Source organism: Ammospiza caudacuta, chromosome 5, assembly GCF_027887145.1.
Source record: "Ammospiza caudacuta isolate bAmmCau1 chromosome 5, bAmmCau1.pri, whole genome shotgun sequence".
In the NCBI taxonomy this organism is placed as follows: domain Eukaryota; kingdom Metazoa; phylum Chordata; class Aves; order Passeriformes; family Passerellidae; genus Ammospiza; species Ammospiza caudacuta.
This window is the reverse complement of record NC_080597.1, coordinates 13,236,856-13,254,605: the sequence shown is the minus strand read 5'-3', so window position 1 is coordinate 13,254,605 and position 17,750 is coordinate 13,236,856. Positions and strand designations below refer to the sequence as shown.

General features: G+C 37.9%; 1 protein-coding gene across 5 annotated transcripts in view; it reads left to right on the top strand.

Moving 5' to 3' along the window:
• DGKI (diacylglycerol kinase iota) overlaps positions 1–17,750 on the top strand; it is a 199,452-nt gene that overhangs the window by 85,430 nt on the left and 96,272 nt on the right. For 2 of the 5 annotated variants that reach the window (XM_058804465.1, XM_058804469.1), the window contains exons 4-9: positions 2,521–2,595; positions 4,969–5,025; positions 5,660–5,725; positions 11,483–11,554; positions 11,871–11,987; positions 17,481–17,576. In XM_058804465.1, the coding sequence (XP_058660448.1) occupies positions 2,521–2,595; positions 4,969–5,025; positions 5,660–5,725; positions 11,483–11,554; positions 11,871–11,987; positions 17,481–17,576 (483 nt within the window). The remainder of the gene's footprint in view (positions 1–2,520; positions 2,596–4,968; positions 5,026–5,659; positions 5,726–11,482; positions 11,555–11,870; positions 11,988–17,480; positions 17,577–17,750) is intronic. The other 3 variants (XM_058804466.1, XM_058804468.1, XM_058804467.1) reach the window with 3 other exon arrangements.

The window sequence follows — 17,750 nt, the reverse complement described above, 5'->3', positions numbered from 1 at the left end:
AGTTATTTTTGGATTTCTTTTCCTTTTTCTGAGGTAACAAGCCTGGCTTCAGACTGATGCAGTGCTCAGTCGCTTGAGAGCTTGAATTGTTTGCCCGAGTTCCAAAAGGAGAGCAAAAAGGGCAAAAGGCTTCTGGTCAAGACTTTATTGCTTCAGGAAAAAAGCCCAAACCAGTTTTGATTGACCCAGATTATTTACACAGTGAGAATGTATGTAATGAACAGCTTCACTAACATGGTAAGGGAAAAAAAGAGTAGAATACTGAGGTGTTTCAGGAATATTAAAAGACACTAGTCTATTTTACATGAAAATATACACAAATATATCACTTGTTGCAGCCTGTGAGCAGAGGGTCTCATCAAATTTCTGCAATTTTAATCACTGCAAGGGTTTGAACTGAATTTTCCAAACTCTTGAATTCACTCCCCAGCAATGAGTGCACTCATATATTTGAGTGTTTACCTTCTCCTGTTTGGGAATATTCAAGGTTAGCTTTTTCCTATTGTAGCTTTTCTGCTGTCTGTGGAAGCATTTCATTGGAGTGATCTCAGATCCATGAGTATCTGTTGACTGTGGCACTTTCAGGCTATTTCAGGAGCTCTTTTTGCCTAGTGTTTCAGCTAGATTGCTTCATCAAAAGAGAATAAAATACCCAAACCCCGTTCACTTTGTTATTTAGGAAGCTTGATAAGAGTGGAGATCCTGTGCTCATATCCTGGATCTGAAACAACGCTCTAAGGGAGTATCCTAGCCCTTGGACTGTAAAGGTTAAAGGGAATTCCTCTTCTCTGGGATGTTTGTGGTTACCATCTGTGGCTCTTCATGATACTGCCTTTCTGCTTTTACTACCACCCTGCCCAGTGCCCCCTCCACCTTCAGAGCATTTAATTGAAATAAAAACATTTTGATTCACTAATCATCCCCAGTTTTCAGGGCAATGTCATCCAAAATACTTTCCATAGTACACTTTTGTGCTTTCCATAGCACAAATTTAATATCCATCTCCTAAAACTTCTCAAGCAAATTGGGTGCATTATGGTATATAGCATTAAGGCCAAGCCTGAGGAGCTTTTGCCTCCTTCAGGGTACTGAAACAAAGTCCCAGCAACTGCTGGTTGTGTGGTAATAATCAAGGGAAGTGTCACTGTGTGTTTGCTGTGCACTTACGCTGGTCCTGAGACACTGAGTTCTGGCAAAAGCTGGACACAGCATTTCTTTGAGTGGACCTTTGGTCTGACGCAGTGTAGTGGTTCTTGTGTTCTCAGCAGATTTTTTTACCTTCCTAAAACTGAGCAAATTCTTCCTTGTGATTTAGCACATTGAAAGTAACATGGAAATTTAATAATATATCGTATATTATTAAATATAAAAGAGATAAAAACTAAACTTGGCAAACAGAGAGATAAAAACCATGAATTTACCAACTCATGAAACATGTGAAAGCCTGGTCTGCTACATAATGCCATGATTCTTCAGGTGAAACATTAGAACACCATATACATGTGAACATGTGCTGTTAGGGTGTATCCAGATAATTATGACCATTAATAAAATTATCATAACTATTCTATAATGTGAGCTGAAGCTGTGTTCCCTTTTTTAAATGAGCATATTTAAAATATGCTGAAAATTATAAAGAAATAATTTATTTGAGATTTAAATGGACATGAATAAATTAAATGTAAGAGATCTGAAGCAAAGAAATCTCAACTTAATGCGTATTTATAAATCTTCTGTCCCTCAAGCACAAGCCTGTAAGTTAAATTTGCATGAAAATTAATTCCATCTGGTTAATTAAATTGAGTTTATGGAAGTAAAGTAAGTAAATACATTCTCTCTTCTGGATGTATTCTCCTGCCTTTGATATGCTTTGCCCCAGGGGATTCAATGGAAATTATTTCAAAAGCCCTATTGAAATTAATAAAACTAACCAGCATAATTGAGAATTTTGTCCCTGCTGTAACATTTCATAAGCATGTAACAGCATTCTATGAGAATTTTATCATTCTCGGCTAAAATAACCCAAGTACCCAAGTATTTTTCTGCAAGGCAATAGTCAGGCCCATCAAATTAAATATTTTATGATAAGCATGAAATGACCTCTTGCAAACTGATACAAGTTCTCTGGTTTGCATATGCAATTTTTCTCCTTTTTGCTCATCATCCTCATAGGATGCCCACTTTTAGAATGATGCTCTGCACTGTTAACCTGATCTCCTACCTAAAGGGAGGTATTTGCTTGTAGATCAAAAGTTGGAGTGCTGTGGCTGTTTGTTTTTTTTTCACAAAAGTTCAGATTTTAACCAGAAGAGCTTCAGATTTTATTTACTTATCTATCTATTTATTCATCTATCTATTTATTTCTTAATTTTTCCCCCACAACTGAGAGCACCAAAGGAGGGGAAAAAAAATTAAAGCGCATTGCATGGGGAGCGAAACATCTCCTGTTTTTCAGCTGCCTTTGTTTTCCCCCTGGGCTTAGCTCAGCTCCACACACACTCTGTCCCTTTGCTGTTGCAGAAGTCTGCTCTGAGGAGGAAGTGTGCTGCCTGCAAGATCGTGGTCCACAACGCCTGCATGGAGCAGCTAGAGAAGGTGAGACATTGCCATCTTCTGGAGCCTGACGTAGCCAACACGCTTTTAATTCTTTCAGTGAGGTTTCAGCCTGGAAAACACTCTGTGACAAAGTTTTCACAACTGTTTTAACAATGTACTTTTGAACAAAACTTGGCTTAAAATTCCACCTTTTTTTTTTTTTTTTAAAGGCTATTTCTTTGAACTCTGTGAACCACAAAAAACCCCAAAACCAAACAAAGAAAAAACTAGAGAATGCTTTCACAATTTTAATGCTTAAAAAATGAATTGCCTCTGCTTCTTAACTAAAAAGGGAAGCTTGAAGATGGAGTATCCTGTCATGTAAAAAATTGACCTTTTACAATTCCTCAGCTAAAGCCAGCATAATTCACTGTATGACAGCTATACTTATTATGAGCAGTGCAGCATAAGATGTTAGTGTGAACTTTCCCCCCTGTATTTACTAGACTATATTGTTTTCTCTTCAAAACTTCAGAATTCAAGTTTTTGTGTGTAAAATGGAAAACATCAAACCTTACCTTCATGTTACCATTATTTCTGTGAGCATCTGTTCTGCTTCTCATTTCCTTCTAGGATCCTTGATCACACCCAAGCACCTACAGCATATCTATCACTGACTTCAGTCTTCCCCTCAGAGATTTGTCTTCATTATGCCTAACTGGAAATGTGCTAGAGAAATCTCCTCCCCACCCTTTTCAGTCCTGGTGGGATTTGTGCGAAAAATGTGTGGGAATTTCCCCATTGCTTTCATTAGAGCTTCATTTTCGCTCTTAAATGTTTAGCAATGTTGTTCTTCATAAAACAAGCTGATGCATAACAAATTTATAGCAGCAAGCCTATAAGGAAAGGGCTTTTTCCTTTCCAAGTATTTGGACTCATGTTGACAAATCCCACAGTGATTGCCATAATACGAAGTTGGAGAGGTACCATTTCCACCCCCGATGCTTTTATCCATAGTGAAATTAACATTAGCACATGCTTTCAGCACAAAATGTTACCAGTGAATTTTTCCTGATTTCCCTCATCACCAGCAGTGCTGACTTTCCATAGCCTAGTGAGTTGGTGGCATTGCCAGCCAGAGAAAATGAGCACTTAGATAAAACCCAGCTTCTCTCTGCTGTTTTGGAGACCATGAAATCCCCCTCTTGGTAGAGGGCTGTTACAAAGTCTTTAAAGTTGAAAACTAGTACATAAGTCTTCTGTTTGACCCTCTCTGCCAAGGTGATAATTTTAAGAAAAATAAATATAAGCTGGGTCTTGCCTGCCATGACAACAACAAATTGCAATTCCAGGTGAAGAGCAATGGAAGACTGATATTACAATGCCTTTCATTTCTTTATATATGCTAGGTATTTTGCTTACTTTTTTTGTGTGTGCCTTTAAAAAATTATTATTTTTATTTTTCTCCCTAGAACTATGATTTTGAAGGCAACTATTAAGTGAGGCAAGAACTTATTTATATGGGGAGGATTGTATTTAATTTGGAGAAGCTTGGTCATTCCATGTTTGTAACAAATGCATAGCTGTGTATTGTCTTCAAATGTTTAATTCTTTGAAGGATAGTCAACTCAAACTTGAATTTTTTAAATTTAGTGCATCCTTACTTCACATATCCTTTAGGCTTTATGCAGGCCTCTCTCTTCTTCAGGGCAATTTTAGTGTCTACATCCCTCTATTCTTATTTCTATTGTTTTTCTTTTCTCAAAACTTTTTTCTCATAGGACTACCTTATTATTTATTAAGTACTTTTTTCTCTTCACCTTCCTCAAAATGTTTTCCATTTATGAGATCTCCTGTTGTTCTCTTTGGAGTGGCAACACCACTGAATGACGCAATACAATGCCCCCCAAATGACTTGTGGCTGGGGAAGGGGGTGCAAACATCCTTCTCTAAAGAAAAGGTAGAAATCTATGAGAATTTGCATGGTTCTTTATGCAAGTTGCAACTTCTCTACAGATTTTGTTTATGAAGACATAAGTACAGGATGTTCAAAAAGGTCTTGAGTGAAGAGTGAAATTTCCAGCACCTTTTGAGACCTAAGCTGGAGTCTGCACTTGTTTGCAAATGATTTTCAGAAAAACAAAACAGATAAAGCACTTTCCTTCTAGAAGGAGGAAGCAGTTGAAATATTTGAACTGAGTAGGCAGCAATAGGATTAGTGAAGGTGGGGGCTGTGTAGAGGTCCAGCAAGGAGAATTAATATGCCATATGAGAAGAGATTTTACTGACATCAAGGTAAGTATCTTTTTTCACCCAGAGAAGCTAATATTTTAATAGATAATAAATACTTTGCAAGTCTAGCATAGATCAAGATATTGGGATAACTTTTCTTTCAGCTCACTTTAAGTTCTAACAGTTTTATTTCAATGCCAGATTAACTTTCGCTGCAAACCAACTTTCCGAGAAGGAGGCTCCAGATCTCCAAGAGAAGTAAGTAGTGGACAAATTTATTTTCATTTGACATGTGTGCTGGTCCCCCTGGTGTGCAGTTGCAAAAGTGCTTTGAGATTGAGAGGAGTCTCAGACAGAGAATTGGTTCCCAGTGGAGTATGTTCCCCTCTACAGAATAAATGTAAAACAAATTCTAGCTGAAACACTCTGTTACTTACACTGACAGAAACCATTTCACTGCTCTGTTGTCTTTTGCCCACTCATTCAGTTATTCTTTTTCCCCTTTTTTTGGTACATTTTTTTCTTCTTGGCCTTTGAGCTAGTATTTTTGTTTTTTGAAAAACTATTTTCCTCTCCTTTCGCTTCTTCTCTGTTAATTTTTTTTCCCCTCTAGAACTATCTCAAACATAAAATCAAAGATTAAAAAACCTAAATATTTAGGATGTAGTTCTGGCCGTATTTCAACGAGATAAAAAAAACACACCACCTTGTCCTTATTCCTCCTACAGTTTTGGTGGTTTTTGAGGTTTCCTGCAGTGCCTGCTGCACATGTTCGTTCCAGGAATTACTCTGTTGGCTGAAGGGACTTTTTCCTTGGTGTCTGTGAATAAATTTAAAAGAGATGTAAGGTGCCCATGCTCCTCTAACACGTCTTTTTTGTCCTTGTTTGCAGAACTTTGTGCGGCACCACTGGGTGCACCGGAGGCGGCAGGAGGGCAAATGTAAGCAGTGTGGAAAGGTGAGATTTCCTGCACAGCACAAGCACAACACAGGGCACTCAGGAGTTCAGGGTAGCCACTAGGTCCTTCTAGTCACTGCATTTTTTTTCTATCACAAACACTTGGCCTCTTTTAATAGCTAATGCAAGCCTGAGATGTTCAGCATTACAGCTCTGATTCCCACATGGGAAGCGAAAGGCAGCTGCATCTGCAGGAATGAGAACATCATTTGTCCTGGGAGGTTGTGGTGTACTGGCTGCTGAAAGTGAGGAGGAGGAAAGCTGTGACTCCTTGAGCTTTTTAATTGCTAGGCTAGGCCTGTACTAATATGATGTTCTTGCAGTGCTGTCCTCTGTGCCAAAATTGTGATGGCTATTTTTTAGGCTCCTGGAAGAGAAAGGCTGTTGCTTTCTTTCTGCCCCAGCAGCCACTAAAATCTGTGAGACTGCTTTAAGTTTCTTCTACTTTGTAGACTGTAAAAATTTATTTCTAAAAAACTATAAAAAGGGGGAAGAAGTACTTTAACTACTGAAGGTCTTTCTTCTGAAATATTATGAACCCCTGAAATATATTGGGAGATATTTAAAATTAAATTAACAAGGATTCAATTTCCTTTATTTAGCACTATATTATACTTCTGCCTTCCTCTTTACTAATAGTAAGAAAGTCCATGTCTCATCTCCACAGCACAATGCTTCAGTCAGAGGAAAATGAGATTTGTATCTGGATACTCATGCAGATTGCCAGCTACCAATAGGATATGCAATAAAAATGTGATATCCTTTTATAGCAAGTACCTTGGGAATGGTGCAGCAAGGCAGTTTGCACACAGCATTCTTAGAGTATGGCTTTGCCATCCTTCTCTGCCTTCTTGGTCTGGATCTCCCCTACAGGCATTTGGAGTTGATTTTGCAATGAGAGAACTCACCAGATATCATATCCAAACTTGTGCTGGGTATGTACCCATGGGCAGCCTTGGTTGATGTAAGTCTTCAAATCCAGCCATCAAACAGACAGTATAGAAAACTTCAGAGAAAAATCTCAGTTTTCCCTATAAATAAGAAATATTCAGTTAAGAATAACATAAGTATGTTTTAGTAGAGTTGTTCTTTGCCAGGAACAAAAAATTAGAGAAAATTATAATGAAAATAATCAGTTATATTTATCGGCCAAGCAGTCTCCTATGACAGCAAAATGCATGTGCTCTACTACAACATTTCAAAAACCTCCAAGTAAGAGCCACCTTTATTATTCTCTTGTCTTGCAAGAAAAAGGAAACTATCATTGAAACAGATTGACAGTATATTTAAAGCAATAAAAAATATTAATCATAGAATACTTAAGGATTCTGGTAGATCTCATTGTTGAATAACAGTCCTATCTCATGCCTGGAATGGGATGGTTAAGTATTTTAGTGATCATTAATTACAGTTGAAATAAAGAAAGTTTTCAGGATATACCCATCTCGTGCTTCAAACCATAAGCAAGTGAATAGGAATTAATGCACTCCATATCCTCAGCACAGTCTTGTGGCTTTATATTCTCTGTGCCATTATGTGCCATGGCTAACACTTCCTGAAAAACTGAGTACACAGGGGTCTGCCACTGTTCAACCTTAGATCAGAAGTGCAGTTTGAAAGCAATTTTCCATGTTATCATCACTTGCAATGGTTCACATGGGGGACAGTCTTGTAACAAATGAACTGAATTCCTTTTAGGTTAAACTTAATTGGAAGTTCACTCTGCAGTTACTGGTGGGAATTCAGTTCACAGGACCAGACCTACAGCTATTCAAAGTGAAATTATCTGAAAATGCTTGTGTGTAATCTCTTGAGTACTAACAGAGCCAGTGCTACCCTGTTACACATGATTGCTAGTGCAAATATGGACTATAGAAACTCATCTAGGCTTTAGGTTTTTACTCTTCCTGAGGGTGATTTCACTGATTTATTGCTGAAGTATTATATAGAGAAATTGGTACCAGGGAAGTGGTCCTGGAATGTGCAGTGTAACCAAGAAAACTATTTCTGTCTCATGAATTTCCAGAAATCATGTCTTTATAGTTAACAATCGATGATAATCTTTCCTGTGATCTTGCCTTGTTGAACCTTGAGTTCATGTAAAGTTGTAGCATTTACAACACCCTTCAGCAAGAAATTCCTGAACTTAACTACATGTTATGAGAAAAACTACTTTTGCTTGTTTCAAACCTGTCACACATTAGATCTTTTTCCTAATCCTTCATAGCTATTGTGTTTGAAGGGATGGTAATTAAGAGTTCCCAACCCATGCCATCCACACAATTCATGATGTTTAAGAAATCTTTTCTTTCTCTTGAAGACATGGAAAAAAAAGGCAGTTTTGTAGCTGTTAGCTATTTGTTAGCTGAGATCATTAGAGTAATCAGGATTATTTTCTTTCTATAATATGACATAAAAATGCTCAGACCATGTGGTCCAGCATCCATTTCATAACTATGTGCAGTAATAGAAGCTTAAGGATGAATGAAAAGGAGTCTTTTTCAAATATGCTTCCAGTTATGAGTGGCTGAGGGGTTTTCTGAGACTGAGAACACATTTTGGACCATAATGTTAAGCAAACACTATTTCTTTAACCTTCTGTGGTGTCCAGAGTGGGATGTCTTCCACACAGATGCAGTGTGTGTGCCTACAATGTCTCTGTCACTGGTGACACTTTAAAGACCTGTGGATTGATGCAGGGCTGAATGTAAAGTTAAGACTGAAATTTCTAGTGCTTGAAAGGCCATTCTAGTTCTTTGTTATTTTAGCAGAGATCACCATCCAAGTGCTTCTGTTGCAGTCTGTATTCAAGTTGTAACAATACCTCTCTCCTATAGTTATGCTGCATTAGGCTATCTCTAAGAGCACTAAAAAGAGAAAATCTTTTGTAGGAAAACACTTGCAAAAAATTATTAGCAGCCATAACACCGGTGTGAAAATAGTCTTTAATAATCTATACTTCTGTGAATATAAAATAAACATATCAGAACTAGTAATCCCTATATTCTGTCTTTGGTGCACAGGTGTCTATGTTAGTATGTTAGTTTGTACTTTAATCCAGACTATTCAGACAGGTTGGATTACCAACACAGGTTGGTTTTGTGGCCATTCAAGCACTCTTTTCCTACAAGTGCATTTTTTTCTGGTGTGCACACTGTTTACTTCTACAGGAGCAGCTCCACAACGTGGGGTTTCATGTGTTGTGGAGGGATTGGTTGCTGGAAGTCAGTGCTAATCATATGCTGTTAGCCTGATGTTCTCAGAAAGGTGAAATTCATTTTCTGTCCCAAATTAGAAATTTTGAGTTAGAAGACCTCCTTGCATGATTGAAGACATCTGCAATTCAGTGCTTCTCATTCAGAGGAGGCAGAAAATATGATTTCTAGTGAAATATGGAGGGTTCCTTTGTTTCAATAGTCCCTGCCAAATCTCCCTGTGACTTTCAGTGCACGGTTTATTTTATCAATTTTATCAATTACTTTATTTGTGAAGCTAGCTTTCAAATAAATCCCATTTTACCTGAAACTTCTATCCTTAGAAAGAATTAGCTCACATTTGTAAAGCAACTTGAGGAAGGAAAGTGATGGTTTATTGCTACTTATCATTAATATGTTTTTATTGCTGTATAATTTTCTCTAATGACTCCCTAAAAGCCAAATGACTTACTAAATAAATGAAAAATGATCCATCCAGAACCAGACAAGCTGCTCAGTCCATGTGTTTAAAATGCACAGCTGATGGGCTGTGGAATTAATGTACTGAATTTAGACTTTTATTTTTGGAGATTTTGGGAGAGAAGAGTTTTCCCATTTATGTTACAAGGCAGAAAAAACCAAAACGTTTTGTGCCCGTGAGGGTCTGAAATAATTATTTTTTATTTTAGTGCACTTTAGAACAAGGAGGAGTGAGATTTGTTAGAAACATTGTGGAGCACTAGAGTCAGTAAATGAGGAAAAAGAGTATTTTGTCCAGTGTCAGACCTTTGCTCCAGCACTTGTATCACAGTTACTGCTCTTATGCTCATACTGAATGGCAGACAAGATGTGTCCAGCCAGAAATGTCTGGCCAGCTTGTGTTTGTTAAGCCACGTCACTACGCTCCATTGCTAAACCTGAATATGCCAAATCATCATCATTATGAAAATTCTACTATTTGAATTTCTCTGAATGTAAACCGTGAGGCATGAGGGGAAGGATTGAAACAAAGCCCCAAAAATCTAGTCAGAGGTGACACAAGCCTTTTCAGGAGTTGGTCTTGGTGATGAGGTTCATGTGCAAACTGCTTTGAGTACATGCTGGGGATACCTGTAGATGAAGCTGCAAGATGTAATTCTGCATTCTGGGCAGGCAGGTAGAGCCTCCTCCTTATCTGAGTATCAATAGAACTGTCCTCAGCCACCCTGTACAGACAGATTGTAGCTCAACCCCTCACTTCAGAAGACCAAGGCATCTCTGCATGGCTTGTTTGTTTTGGGGGTTTTTTTTGTTTGTTTGTGGGTTTTTTTTGTTTGTTTGTCTTTGTTTATTTAATTCTCCTTCTTGGTGTGCTTGACCTTTTTATTTCACTGAGCACTAGTAGGCTCATTTGTCCTGCAGGGGGAAGAAGGACTTTAATAACAGAAGCAGTGAGGCAATGACCTGTTTGATGTTACTAAATCAGTTTATAACTTTTTTTTGCATTGGGTCTTGGGCATTTTCCAGCATGTAGGAGATTTAGGTATTACTCAGATTGTTGAAAAGAAAATTGGTTTACAGATTCATCACTTGGTAGACAGATGGAATTAGAAAATTCTGGGTAGTGATGGGCTACTTACAGAGATAGAGAGGGGATTGATGGAAGGCCTTGAATAAAGGATCCAACCAACTGCAAATCTAAAATCTAAGCAGTAAAGACAACTGACAAGCTCTTCACTGAAATTGTGGACTTTCCATCTCTCCAGACATCAACCCAAATCAATTTTTTTCTTGACTAAAATAACCTAACTCAGCTCAAAATTACAGACTGTATCTGATTGTTTGTTGCCTGCGTTGCCTGCAGAAGGATATATATGACCCAACCTTAGAATTTACAGCAAAGTCATATTGCATTCTGTAGAAAGAAGCTCCTCTCTAGGAGAATAAAATTGCAGTTTCTGGTTGGGGTGGGCTTTTCTTGCTTTAAAAATGCAAAGAAATAATTTATTTTAATTGTGAGATCTGAATCAAGCCGTAATGATTTTTTTTTTTTTTTGGAACTTACTGGAAAGACTTTAATCTGAGTCAGTTCAATAAAATTATAAACTTAATTACTTCATTTCCCTGTCAGAACACTCCCAGAGGGACGTTGAAGTTAATTTTGTTCTGTTGTAAAAAAAAAAAAAGGTAATTCTACTCTGTAATAAAAAAGGAAAATTCAAATTCTTGTTTATATTTAGAACAAACAAGGCTGCAATGACAGGACACTTTGTTCAACAGAAAATCGGAAACTTGCGAGTCTGTAGAAATCCATTAAAAATTAAAACAGAAAATTCTTCTCTATTTCTTCCATTGTTTTTAACTGCAAAAAAAGTTTAAGTAAAAATGAAAAGTTTTGCAGAAATCCTTTTAGAATTATTTTGTGAATATTCCCCAGTGGAAGAGCCTTCTCTGTTACCTCCTGTAATTGTTTTATCCCCCAAAAATCTGCTTGCCTAGCACAGTCACCTGGCTAGAGTTAGAGATGTATATTTTCTTATAGTCAAGAGGAATTTAATGTTTTTTTCCCCCCTGGTTATTCTAGGGCTTTCAGCAGAAATTCTCCTTCCATAGTAAAGAGATTGTGGCCATCAGTTGTTCCTGGTGCAAGCTGGCGGTAAGTGGAAAATACTTCAGGAGACTGGGTTTGACTAGGAGTGATTGTGGGGGGTTTTTGTTTGTTGGTTTAGTGCATTTGTTTGTCTTAGTTTGTTTTTGTATTTGTTTTTGTCTTTTTTTTTTTTTTTTTGTTTTCTAAGAAGACATGGCTTAGGAAGATAATCTTTAGTTACATGTCCTAAATCTCCATATATTGAAGGACTTGAAGATGATGGAGTTGGGAATATTGCTCCAGTTTTTGTACCAACACCCTCTTCTTCTTCTCCATGCTTCCCCTTTGTCTTTCTTGACTCTACTCTTTCCCTCTCTTCCAGTTTCATAACAAAGTCACCTGTTTCATGCTACATCACATTGAGGAGCCATGTTCCCTGGGGGCTCATGCTGCTGTCATTGTGCCTCCCACCTGGATCATTAAGGTGAAGAAACCTCAGGTAACTGCATGCTGATGTCTGTTTCTGAAGCTGTCTGGCTGTGCAGGGCCTGTCTGGCTGTGCAGGGCCAGCCTGGCTTCTCTGCTTGGTCCTCCTTCACCAAGGCATGCTTGTTCAACCCTGCCTCTCTCCCTGAAACCCAGCATACATCCATGGTGGTTATGAACCTGTATCCTCCTTCCCCTCCATCAAGTCCTTCAGTGAATTTCCCTGTTTGGGATGATTAGCAACAAACATGAGTTGCTCTGAGCTGATTCAGCTCAGAGTTGTTCCTGTAACTGTGAGTTCAGCAAGCATACTGCAAGACATCCCCTGTGTGGTAGGCAGTCAAGCATGTTTCATTAAATAGAGCTGAGCAAATACAGGGAAAAACTTCACAAACATCCACTTGAACTGCAGTAGGAATTGGCTGTGTCTGGACTTGCACCTTTCTGAATTTGCCTTTAATGGACATGTAAAGAATCAGGTCTTACTTGCACCAGGGCTTGCACATTCAGCTGTAAACAAACCCACACACTTATTGTTGCACATAACAGGCATTGGATTTCAAAGCTTTTGTGATGGATGTGGTAGGTCTTGGAGAGGGTAATTCACTGAACACAACAGGGAAAAAACATATCCAAAAGAGAGCTGGCCAGAAATTAAAAGGGGTTCACATCATGCAAGAATAATTTTTTCTTTGAAAGTTTGTTTTTACTCCAAGTTGAGCTGAAAGAAACAAGCACTGAACATATGAGGGAGTCAAAAATACTGGTTAAAATTTTTATTTCAGGATAATATTCTTTATTTCAGTCCATCCTTGGGAAGTGACCTGGGCTTTTTGATTCTGCCTCCTGGCTGTCAAGAAGAAGCTAAGAAGTTCAGGCTGTAGCCAAGGCATTAAGACAAAAGTAGTCCATGAAACCAGAAAAAGGCCTAAATTGTGACACTGCCTTTAGTTCCAGTTTAGGGATGTGACAGATTTGAGCATGGGTAGGAAGCCTGGTTGTTAAAGGCAAGGAGCAGAGGAAATACATGGATAGAGTTACCAAAAAGTCAACCAAAGAGGCCTCTGTTTCTCCTTTAGATCAAGAGAGAGCATAGCAATATTCCTAGCCACCTCCACTCTGGGAAGAAAAGGCTTTTTTGCCATTTGTAGATTTTCCCCACACCCTTCTTTCTCAGTCTCCTCTGGAGAAATACTTTTTTCTCTTTTGTTGGGGAATGTTTGAGTCCTTGGCAGAGACTTAATATCCATGGCTAATTTTCAACAACTGTGTGGTATTTGACAGATGTATCTGTCTTTGACCTTAGAAAATGAAGTGTTTCTTCAATTCTTTTTATTTTACTTAATTTTTAGTAAAAAAGGGGTAAAAAAAAACCGAAACAAAAAACCCCAACAAACCTTGGCATGTAATTTTCTTTTGATTTGCCTTTTGCCCAAAGCAGGGTATATCTTCCTTACAATATTTGTAGAGAATTTGCTTGCTTGTCCATTTTTTATTTCAAATTAAAAAATGGATCTAATTTAGGCAATTATAATTTATGGAAAAAATATCTTTTAAATAAATAAGGGCTTAAAATGTTAAGCCAAAAGAAAGTAACTCTTAGCTTTGTGTGCCTGAGTCATGAGCACAGAGAAAGTACTTGATTATTAACTTGCAATCACATCTCTAGTCCTTGAAATTCATGGTCAGTGGCATGCAAATGTTATCTTGAGTAGCTGGAGCATTAAATAGATCAGAATTTTATTTAACACAGACAACGGGTGCATTTCCATTAAGCTTCCTAATAGCACCCATTGGAGTTATGGGAAATGAATCCTTATTACTTTAGAAAATAGTGATGCATCTTTTGGATGTGTTTTCAGATTTTTTGGCAGAAGCCTTGCTTTCTTATTTATTGTTTTCTTAGGAAATATTTTTTCTCTCCTGCTGTTTCTGGCCAGCTCTACTTCTATGTATTATGACTCTCTTCACCTTATAGAAATGTTTGGTAAACACTTTGAAATATTCACATCACTTCATCCGGAGAGTGCAGACAAAATATTTACAAATTGTTGTAATTTCACATTAAAAAAAAAAAGAATGTGTAATCAACCATGTGTTTTTCACATATTTAACAGTCAGAATAAATATGGCTAGAAGCTTTTTGGGTATAAAATATTTCCTCAGCTCTAATTAATTACTTACATTGGTCACAGACACTCCTGAACTGAACTCCCCGCTCATATAAAATTGATTTTTAGTGGTGCCTGCATCCTGTTTGTTTGTGCTTTCCTTGAAGTAAAGAAAATGGCATTTTGTAGCAAAACCTTGCCCTGTTTTACAATTTTTTATTTTTTGACTGCCAGAAAAATGGTTTTCCATGCTTATTTTGTACAACATGGGTCACCACCTTTCAAATATTAGGCTTGCACAAAGGCCACACTGTGTCTCATTACCAACAATGAGCTAGTTGGGCTAGTGAAGCATCATGGTGTAATTGATTAAAAACAAATTTATACTGACATTTATGGTCTAAATGGGGAGCTTTTGCTTCTTATAAGCAACTGATTTAAAGATGAAGAATATTCAGAATGGTTCAAACAGTTTTGGAATTGGTGGTAGCCCTGTGTGTAGTGACCCCCTTACATGAATGGAAAACTCCAATATACCTCTTCCATGTTATCTGTAATGTGAGCCACTTCTGTAACTTTTCTACTGATTTCCAGTATTTCTGTATTGTTAGCAGTGCTTTGTTACCAGCTCTGCTTTCCTGGGTTTCCAAACAATTCCATCTCCTAGTTTGTGAAGCAGGTCACCCTTGTTGACTGGTGGTATTTTATTATAGGTGATGTTTGGTAGCAAAAGTGGTGTTAGCTCTGGCACTGGACTTGCTATATGCCTGTGTTGTGGGAGAAAAGTAGATGATAAGGAGGATCTGACTGGTGGATTTACTTATTTAGTCTGTCTTCTGTTTGGGAAGACAAAGGCAGTAACTGTAAAATTCCAAGGATTTTCTGTTCAAGGTGAGTCAATTGGTGTTTTCTTCTCCTCCTTTGAGGACTGTGAACTAGTTCTGGTGAACAATTACCTTCCTGGGCTTATTTCTAGAGTTCCTCAATTGCTGAGTGCAGCTGGCTTGTCTGACAGTGGTTTGTGAACAACCAGAAGATGGTCAAGATTGACCTTCCCAGAGACTGTTCATCATTAAAGTAATTTGAAAATCAGTGTGCTAAAAGCCTTTGAAAACTGAGGATGAAATGTTGTAAGGAAAAAGGTTGAAAGGTTTCATTGGGTTTATCTGAGGTAGGCTGTGGCCTTCACACCATCCAAAACCTTACAAGAAGGACTCCAATTACTCTGTTCATCTACCTCAGCTTTCTGAGAGCTATACTGACCATTCAATAACATGAGAAATCTCTTTTTGAAGATGGACAAACTGACATCCACAAAGGAGAGGTTTCCTCTCTAGAGGGAAGTTAGGATTTACTTATTGTGCCCATTTAAAGGTATGCTTTGCTATCAGGTACCTTGCTAAATAACATTGTTTGTTTACAAAACACTCATTACCTTGTTCTGTGAACAAGATCTTATGTATCCATTTCTTCACTTTAGTGTGCAAAAACTGCTGATTCTCTTTGGCTGTTACTCTGCTGCATGTTTGCAAAAAACTCCTGTGTATGTCTAAGCAGCTTTTTGCAGTTCATCTGCTACGGACATGAGGTTGCAATTTCTGCAGCAAAGCTTTAGGTTCTGTTGACACTATAGGTGTAGGCATATTTAAAAAAAATTAAAAAAATAGGTGAAATAACATTGTAGAGATGCAGCATTTAGTGCCTTTTTAGTATGGAAATTAAAATGGTTATAACCATGAATGGAGACTTAGCCTTAAACTGTTTCTTTAATATAGTTGAATGCCTTTTCCCACTCCACTGTGGGAATATAATCCTTATTATAGTGAGATTTAATGACAACTACATTTATTCATTCTTTAAATTATTCTTTTATAATTATTGGGGTTTTACTGAGCCATCTTTACCCTTGACATGCGTGTGAGCTTTCAGAACATTGGTAACAAGAGTGTGGATAGACTAGATCTCCTCTCTGACCTGTGTTTTGCCCAAATCCAGGGAGAATCCTTCAGAGAATGTCTGAGGAACTGGGCTAAGGCCCCCATGGGAGGCAGCTGTGAATGTAATGTCCCCAAACTTTCTGTTGACATCAAGGCTTTTGTCTGCAGTCAGTGTGACTACTGAGGCAGGGCAGCACAAGACCATGCAGATGGGATTGCTGATGCACTTGGTGCATGATAAACCATCAGTCTGTATGGTTTATCATGCTTTCAAGATCACTTTGTATCAGCACGGGGAAGATTATGAACTTATGAATGCTTCTTTAGGTGGTTTCTCAAAATATGGTCTAAAAGGGCAGATTCCTGGTATTGCTCTACAGAGCTGTCTTGTCTTCAGTATTTTCAGTAAGCAATAAGCATGACTATTTCCTTCTTCAGAAATGCTGAGAAGTTGGGACCTTTTGCTCTGTGGCAGGCTTCTCTTGGTCCATGTGATAGAAGGCAATGCCTTTAGGTATTTCAGTTAGATAGCTGTTAGTTTTTCTTCTCAGGGATGTGGAAACATTAACTTGTGCATCTGGTGTGTCATACCCAAGTCTTGAAATTTTGGAAGTGGTTGATGAGTATTAAGAAAAACTTAGCTATTCTTGTTGATGTTAGATAGCAAGCAGGATTAAGAATAAACATCACTTTTTACAGATTTCATGATCTCTGCTTGTTTAGTGGAACACATCTGATCAAGGTCAGGACAGAAAAGAACTTTCAGATGAGATGAGTGAATCTTGCTTTCCTTCTTATAACCAGGAAAAAAAAAATCAATGCACTTTCTTCTAATTCCTCATGCTACTTTGTTTCCTGGTGATGGTTAGACTAGAAGTTGAAATACTGTAAAAGTATTTGGAGTATTTCCCATAAGACAAAATTTCAATTATGGAAATAGCTAGGATTTCCTGCAGGTATAACTTCAATTAGTGAATTAAAATAAACAAAAAAGTATTATGAAATTCCCCTTTTTACTCTTCTTATCACACCAGAACACCTTTTTGCTCTGTGTCACTGAGCAGACTGTCATCTGCCTGGAGAAGAGCCTTAACATAAGTTCTATTTTCATAGGTTCTGCACAAATACAAGCACTTCTACATTTTTTTCCTATGTAGTTAAGTGGTATTAATTTTTAAAAACACAACAAAAAATCAGCTGACAAACACCTTCTCTACTTAAATCCTTAAAAATCAGCAATTCAGTTTGTTCCTTAGCAGATGATTGCACAAGTTTCTTGATAGGCTGGAACTGACTCTGCAGTGCCAGCATCATATGCCATGGTGGCCTACGTTATGTTGAGTCATAATGGTTGCCAGAGCTAAAACTTGTTTTCTTTCCTTAAAAAAAAAAAAAAGCAAACAAAAAAACATGAAAAATACCTTATTTATCATGTTTTTTTATTACATCTTTATGCAGGTGGTCTCCATACCAGGAGACGAGCCTGATTGGGCAGGAGACTGGAGCCCCGAAGGGGAAACGGGCGTCTCCTACCCCTTTTGGGAGGGTTGGCAGGTACAACATGTGGTGTTATGTGAGTCTATGGGAGCATCTGATCTTTTTTCCCCCCTCACAGCGTGGGAAAGTTTCCAGTTCCACAGCACCAGTCTGGTCTCCGTGTGTGGCTTTCTCCATAAACGGTGGTGTGGAAGTGTAACGCATGCAGCGCATGTAATTTAAATCTCGAGC